Genomic DNA, 8,439 nt, shown 5'->3' with positions numbered 1-8,439 from the left:
CACCAGTTGATTTAAAAAAAAAGTTACCCCCCCCCCCCCCCCGGAGTACCCCTTTAAGACCGAACGGACTGTATTGCCGTCCCCATAGACGGCAATGCATTTCTGGGTGGATCTTTTGGGAGATATGCTCAGAAAGGCATTGACACCTATGGGGACGGCAATGCAGTCCGCGCCGTCCTAGTGCCGCCGTCTTGATCTCTCGGGCAGAAATTCTGTCCAGAAATTTCGTAGTGTGAACCCAGCCTAAGATTTGTCTTTAAATGTTGTAAAGTTCCGTTAAAGGGGATCCGAATTTTAGCGAAACCTGTGTTTTTTAAAAGCACAAAAATTCTGCTGGAATTCCACTCAAATTCCGTAAAAATGCGAAAAATTTGATTGGAATTAGAAGAAATTCCAACGTGTGAACATTAGGCTTATAGGGGACGATTTATCAAAACCTGTCCAGAGGAAAAGTTGCTGAGTTGCCCATAGCAACCAATCAGATCTCTACTTTCGTTTTTGAAAAAGCCTCTGAATAATGAAAGAAGTGATCTGATTGGTTGCTATGGGCAACTGGGCAACTTTTCCTCTGGACAGGTTTTGATAAATCTCCCTCATGGTTTTTTTTTTTTTTTTTTTTTCCATGCAAACTTCTCTGCTTAGTGCACCATCTAGTGGCCACAGCGAGAACTACATCAAGGTCAACTATGCAATGACGGGCACTACGTCGAATCTGCCGGAAGCAATGTGAAGATGGCGGCGAATGTTCTGCAGTGAACCCGGGGCTGAGCGCCTGCCCTTCACTGTTGGACTGTGCAAAGGTCTCTGCAGCCATTGAATTGCACTTGTTGCATGGCTGCCCCGGGGTTATACAGAGTGGGCTCACATCTGCTGGCCCGGGGCCACCCTGCCCTCTGCAGCCCCCAGTGCTCCCTGCTCAGTGCCCAGGCTGCAAGGGGGCACAGGAGGGGGGCACAGTCCTTCCCTGTCATCCCAGGGGACATCCTGCCCATCTACAGGCATGTGTATGAGGCCAACACCAGGAACAGTGACAGCTGCGGGCACAGGTGAGGGCACAAACTTTATAGAAACTTTTAGGAAACTTTGTTTGTGTGCTTGTGCAGAACTACAACTCCCATCATGCCTTGACAGCCGAAGGCTGTCAAGGCATGATGGGAATTGTAGTTCTGCAACAGTTTGGAGAGCGCTGACCTAGTGCAATAGTCTGCAACCCACTGCTCTATAGAAAGCGGTCAGGGCATGATGGGAGTTGTAGTTTTGCAACAGTTTGGAGATTGCTGACCTAGTGCAATAGTCTGCAACCCGCTGCTCTATAGAAAGGGGTCAGGGCATGATGGGAGTTGTAGTTTTGCAACAGTTTGGAGAGCGCTGACCTAGTGCAATAGTCTGCAACCCACTGCTCTATAGAAAGGGGTCAGGGCATGATGGGAGTTGTAGTTCTGCAACAGTTTGGAGAGCGCCGACCTAGTGCAATAGTCTGCAACCCGCTGCTCTATAGAAAGGGGTCAGGGCATGATGGGAGTTGTAGTTTTGCAACAGTTTGGAGAGCGCTGACCTAGTGCAATAGTCTGCAACCCACTGCTCTATAGAAAGGGGTCAGGGCATGATGGGAGTTGTAGTTTTGCAACACCAGGAGCAGTGACAGCTGTGGTCACAGTTTGGAGAGCGCTTACCTAGTGCAATAGTCTGCAACCCACTGCTCTATAGAAAGCAATCAGGGCATGATGGGAGTTGTAGTTCTGCAACAGTTTGGAGATTGCTGACCTAGTGCAATAGTCTGCAACCCACTGCTCTATAGAAAGCGGTCAGGGCATGATGGGAGTTGTAGTTCTGCAACAGTTTGGAGATTGCTGACCTAGTGCAATAGTCTGAAACCCACTGCTCTATAGAAAGCGGTCAGGGCATGATGAGAGTTGTTGTAAACAGCTGGTTTCAGAACACTGAACATCTAGACATGTGGTCTCCAAATTGTGGCCCTCCAGATGTTGCAAAACTACAGGTTTGGTTGCCTGTGCATGCTGGGAGTTGTAGTTTTGCAACAGCTGGAGGCACCCTGAGGGGAATACTTTGTTCTATGACACGTTCCAAGACCGTTGCAGTATAAAACAAGTACGTGCGGCTCATAGTCATCTGACCAGGGCGGCCGAGGTTAATTAATAAACATTGACACCCAAAACGGCAAATTATATCTTCTAAAAAAAAAAAAAAAAAAAAAAAAAAAATAGTGTAAACTAAATTTAATCTAAATTAGTCCTCTAGGCCCTCAAACTATTAGGACATCGTCATGTGAAATAATATAATTAATAGCCTTTATTAGGTTAAATGAAGTCGTAATGGAGAAGGTATCCAGCGCAGGAGAGAGATCGCATACCAGGTGTGCGGGGGCGCACAGTAAAGGCGACGGCCCGTAACCCGTCAGACGACTCCTCTTACCCCTTGAGGCCGCAATTGAGAAACACTCTGTCTAGGAACTGACGGCTGCTATCGGCAACCGCGCACTCGCAGTCCGTGACGTTCATCGTCAATATCCGTCATTATGCGCAATAGCAACCACAGCACTCAGTAGCCTCCATAACTTTCCCCCTGGCCTATCGGCACCCTAAGCATATAACAAATACAGTCATGGCCGTAAATGTTGGCACCCCTGAACTTTTTAAAAAAAAGTGTTTCTCACAGAAAAGGATTGCAGTAACACATGTTTTGCTATACACATGTTTATTCCCTTTGTGTGTTGGAACTAAACCAAAAAAGGAGGAAAAAAAAAGCAAATTGGACATAATGTCACCAAACTCCAAAAATGGCGCTGGACAAAATTATTGGCACCCTTTCAAAATTGTGGATAAATAAGATTGTTTCAAGCGTGTGATGTTCCTTTATACTCACCTGGGGCAAGTAACAGGTGTGGGCAATATAAAAATCACACCTGAAAGCGGATAAAAAGGAGAGAAGTTCACTTAGTCTTTGCATTGTGTGTCTGTGTGTGCCACACTAAGCATGGACAACAGAAAGAGGAGAAGAGAACTGTCTGAGGACTTGTGGAAAAATATCAACAATCTCAAGATTACAAGTCCATCTCCAGAGATCTAGATTTGCCTTTGTCCACAGTGCGCAACATTATCAAGAAGTTTGTAACCCATGGCCCTGTAGATAATCTTCCTGGGTGTGGACGGAAGAGAAAAATTGATGAAAGGTGTCAATGCAGGATAGTCCGGATGGTGGATAAGCAGCCCCAAACAAGTTCCAAAGATATTCAAGCTGTCCTGCAGGCTCAGGGAGCATCAGTGTCAGCGCGAACTATCCGGCGACATTTAAATTAAATGAAACGCTATGGAGGAGACCCAGGAGGACCCCACTATGGAGGAGACCCAGGAGGATCCCACTATGGAGGAGACCCAGGAGGACCCCACTATGGAGGAGACCCAGGAGGACCCCACTATGGAGGAGACCCAGGAGGACCCCACTATGGAGGAGACCCAGGAGGACCCCACTATGGAGGAGACCCAGGAGGACCCCACTATGGAGGAGACCCAGGAGGACCCCACTATGGAGGAGACCCAGGAGGACCCCACTATGGAGGAGACCCAGGAGGACCCCACTATGGAGGAGACCCAGGAGGACCCCACTATGGAGGAGACCCAGGAGGACCCCACTATGGAGGAGACCCAGGAGGACCCCACTATGGAGGAGACCCAGGAGGACCCCACTGCTGACACAGAGACATAAAAAAGCAAAACTACATTTTACCAAAATGAACTTGAGTAACCAAAATCCTTCTGGGAAAACATCTTGTGGACAGATGAGACCAAGATAGAGCTTTTTGGTAAAGCAAATCATTCTACTGTTTACCGAAAACGGAATGAGGTCTACAAAGAACACAGGCCGGCATTTATCATTGTAATTGTAAGTGAAGCATTTTTCTACTTTTTATTTATTTATTTATTTTTTTGTGAAAAGGTGCAGTTCATAAAACGCTTCCATATCATGTGTATTGCCAAAATCAGTGGATTACAACTCAAAATCAGCAGAAATGTGTAAACCAAAAGGCGCAGAAAAGTAATGTAAGTTTTAGATTGTGGGGGATCCGACTGCTGGTTCCCCCCGCAATCTCCTGTACGGAGCCAATCTCCTGTAGGGTTCCCCTCACAATTAGAGATGAGCGAACTTACAGTAAATTTGATTCGTCACGAACTTCTCGGCTCGGCAGTTGATGACTTATCCTGCATAAATTAGTTCAGCTTTCCGGTGCTCTGGTGGGCTGGAAAAGATGGATACATTCCTAGGAAAGAGTCTCCTAAGACTGTATCCACCTTTTCCAGCCCACCGGAGCACCGGAAAGCTGAACTAATTTATGCAGGATAAGTCATCAACTGCCGAGCCGAGAAGTTCGTGACGAATCGAATTTACTGTAAGTTCGCTCATCTCTAGTCACAATCTCCTGGACTTTCCCCAGGGGAGGAGGCGCGCCATGGCCCCCACATGAAGCAGGGGCTGCTATGCCCCCTCTATATATCTACTGGAGAGCCGAAGATAGGGAGTTGAAGTTTTGCAACAGCTGGAGGCACCAAGGTTGGGAAACACTGATCTAAACTCTTAGAACAGTGGTCTCTAACTTTTTTGGCTTTCCAGCTGTGAAAAAACTACAACTCCCAGCATGCCCAGACAGCAAAAGGTCAGTATTTGTACTAATAATAATAATTTATTATAATAAAATATGGAGGTGTCCTCTTTCTCATGTCTCTGCATTTAGATGACCCTGGATAGGGCAACAATTCATCATTATCTACATCAATGTTTCCCAACCAGGGTGCCTCCAGCTGTTGCAAAACTACAACTCCCAGCATGCCGGGACAGCCGTTGGCTGTCCCGGCATGCTGGGAGTTGTAGTTTTGCAACAACTGGAGGCACCCTGGTTGGGAAACACTGATCTAAACGCTTAGAACAGTGGTCTCTAACTTGTGGATGTCCAGCTGTTACAAAACTACAACTCCCAGCATGCCCAGACAGCAGAAGGCTGGCGTATAAGAGGCATATTAGTGTACCCAAAAAAATCCTCCTGTCAGAATTTGGGCCTCTCCTTTAAAATTGTTCACTTTTTGGCATCTATACTGACTTGTTGGAACATTTAGTAACCGCTTTGGGAGGTGGCAGCTTGGGAACAGTATGAAACTTTATTCTGGCTGTAGCCTCGTAAAATGTACTATAAGTATGTAGGTGTGTCTGTAGATTTATGGCCCAGAAAGTTAAACAGATTTGTAAATTACTTCTATTAAAAAAATCTTAATCCTTCCAATAATTATCAGCTGCTGAAGTTGAGTTGTTCTTTTCTGTCTGGCAACCGTGCTCTCTGCTGACATCTTTGCTTGTCTCGGGAACTGCACAGAGTAGAAGAGGTTTGCTATGGGGATTTGCTTCTAAACTGGGCGGTTCCTGAGACAGGTGTCATCAGAGAGCACTTAGACAGAAAAGAACAACTCAACTTCAGAAGCTCATAAGTACTGAAAGGATCAAGATTTTTTTTTATAGAATTAATCTACAAATCTGTATAACTTTCTGGAGCCAGTTGATATATAAAAAAAATTATTTTGCTGGATAACCCCTTTAACTTATTTGTATTAAAGTGCACCCGTCATATCAGAGAAAAAAAAAAAAAACTTCTATATGTTACTCACTAGGCCACGCAGATGCTTTTAAAGGGGTACTCCGGTGGAAAACTTTTTATTTTTATTTATTTATTTATTTTTTTATATCAACTGGCTCCAGAAAGTTAAACAGATTTGTAAATTACTTGTATTTAAATTTCTTAATCCTTCCAGTACTTATTAGCGGCTGTATACTACAGAGGAAATTATTTTCTTTTTGGATATCTTTTCTGTCTGACCACCGTGCTCTCTGCTGACACCTCTGTCCATTTTATGTAGTGTCCAGAGCAGCATAGGTTTGCTATGGGGATTCTCTCCTGCTCTGGACAGTTCCTGAAACGGACAGCGGTGTCAGCAGAGAGCACTGTGGTCAGACATAAATGAAATCCCAAAAGAAAAGAATTTCCTCTGTAGTATACAGCCGGATAGAGAATAAGTACTGGAAGGATTAAGAATTTTTAATAGAAGTTATTTACAAATCTGTTTAACTTTCTGGCATCAGTTGATTTAAAAAAAATAAAAAATAAAAAAAAAAGGGGTTTCCACCGGAGTACGCCTTTTTAAATGTTTTTTTTTTTTTTGTGTGTCTGGCTTTTGTATTTGGCTCACAAATCCCACAAATGTTCGCTGCTCACTCATTCTGACATCCACTGCTCAGAAGGGGCGTGTCCGTGGCAAGCACTGAGCCCACCCTCACTCACCATTCATTCACTTCCTCCCTGAGTCTGCTGTGCTGTGCTGGGTCTCTTCATCCAATCACTGCAGACTGCTCTGTAACCCCCTCCTCTCTGTTTTCATGCTGCAGTCTGATAGGACAGGAGTGAGCACAGAAGAGTGCTAGTTCTGCCTTAATTTCCTGAACTTTAGTTCCGGTCTGTGCTTCAGCTGGGACAAAGATGATGCTGCAGCCGGACAGGATAATGTTCTGAATGGTATTGGGACACCGAGTGGTCTCTTTTAAATCTATGACTTCTTTAAAAAAAAAATAAAAAAAAAAAGGGGGGGGGGGGGGAGGGAATACATTTTTTTTTTATGAAGTATATTAGAAAGGTTTATGTTTTGCCAAGATGTACAACATATGAAAGGTTTTTTTTATTCTGACAGCGCATATTTAAGCTTTCCAGTTCATCCCAAGAAAGTCCCAAATCAAAATAATGTCGTCAATGTAACGTCACCGAAGCATCGTGTTTAGTCTGGGAGTAATGTTGGATTCCTCCCATGCTGACATATTTGGGTTAGCATAACTTGACACAAATCTAGTGCCCATGGCAGTGCTCATCTGTTACCCTCAAAATAAAAATATATATGGGTTAGGATGAAACTGGGTGCCTGCATTGTGAAGTCAATTTGTTGTGGTTTATTATTGCCCCTTCTTCAGGTAGTACTTGATCGCTTGAACCTCACAATGACAGCAGCCGGGATATGATTTGGGGTCAATGTAAAATTCTCTATCAGCTGAGGGGCTCGTGTTGTATCTATTATGGTGTTTGTCGTTCCTAGTGTCACCAAAATTAATTTGTTGTCTTCACTGTTCAGAATATCTTTTTTCAGCGCCCTATCACATAGGATTTTAGTGTTTTCACTAAATTGAGTTGTGGGTTCTCTGTCTAATGTGATTTCAGTATCTGAAGGTGCCCTGTACATTCAGCACAGTCTATAACCTTGTCCCATAGAAGGACGTAGCGTTATCTTGGATTTCTCTTAGACTTTACCTTATGGCTCGTCTAATAATTTGTTTTTAATTTTCTTCACTCACTTTCCACTTTTGAAGGTCTGTACATCTGCTCCTGCCTCATGTTTAGGATCGCAGTTATAGGGGAATTCCGGGATTTTTATTTTATTTTATTTGACTATGCTACAGGGGCTATAAAGTTAGTTTAGTTCATAATATAGTGTCTGTGCCTGTGTTTGGTGGTGTTGCAATTCTTATGAGATTTTTGCCCCAAGGTTTATTTTTAACAGCATACAAAATGAGTTGTCTTAGGTTTTCCCAGGTTGCAGTGGGGCCCAAGACATTACATCACTAGTCAGGCGATCAGAGGGAGTCTGTCCTGCTTCAACGGATGGAGCAACCTCTGGGTGGGAAGGACCACATTCTGCAAGATTTGTAGTTTTGCAACAGCTGGAGGCACGCTGGTCAGAAAACACTGGCCTTGTGCATTGAAAAGATCACAGGTGTGTTTCATTGGGTGGAGTGGCTGATGTGTGGGGTAGAAAAGTGACCTCACACTTACAAACAAGAAATCATGGGACTTGTACTTGGAGGAACGGACTCCAACAGGAAATAGCCAGTTCATAAAAAGATAGTCACAGTATTATGGCAATCTCACAACGCAGCCATTTAGCCCCAAGACAAGTGTGTATCCTTCCTAAGGCCCCGTTCACACTACCGGTATGTTCCTGCATTCTGACATCCGTTGTTCAGAAATAACTGGTCATGAAAAAATGGATAAAATAACTGAATACAAAGGATAAAAACTGATCCATCCGTTATCACCCGTTATAGTCCGTTATTTTGTCATTTTATTTCCATGTGACTCCCTGGTTGCGATTCTGTACTGAGCAAACGGTCAATAACAGATGTTTTTTGTGAACATCTGTTTCCCATAGACTTTAATGTTAAAGGGGTACTCCGCTGCTCAGCGTTCGGAACAAACTGTTCCCAACGCTGGAGCCAGCGACGGGAGCTTGTGACGTCATAGCCCCGCCCCCATCATGACGACACGCCCCACCCGCTCAATGCAAGTCTATGGGAGGGGGCATGACGGCCCCTTTAACCTTCAGGAGTCTGGGAAGGCTG

The 8,439-nt window shown here is 44.4% G+C and overlaps 1 protein-coding gene across 1 annotated transcript in view; it reads left to right on the top strand.

Moving 5' to 3' along the window:
• The first annotated feature begins 635 nt into the window (after window positions 1-635).
• LOC130282265 (methylcrotonoyl-CoA carboxylase beta chain, mitochondrial-like) overlaps window positions 636-8,439 on the top strand; it is a 26,441-nt gene continuing 18,637 nt past the window's right edge. The window contains exon 1 of the mRNA XM_056530310.1: window positions 636-1,046. Coding sequence (XP_056386285.1) covers window positions 832-1,046 — 215 coding nt within the window. The 5' untranslated portion in view covers window positions 636-831. The remainder of the gene's footprint in view (window positions 1,047-8,439) is intronic.

The sequence above is a fragment of the Hyla sarda genome, chromosome 7 (genome assembly GCF_029499605.1).
Source record: "Hyla sarda isolate aHylSar1 chromosome 7, aHylSar1.hap1, whole genome shotgun sequence".
NCBI lineage: Eukaryota > Metazoa > Chordata > Amphibia > Anura > Hylidae > Hyla > Hyla sarda.
Note: the sequence above shows the minus strand (reverse complement) of the source record. Positions and strands in the feature narration are given on the sequence as shown.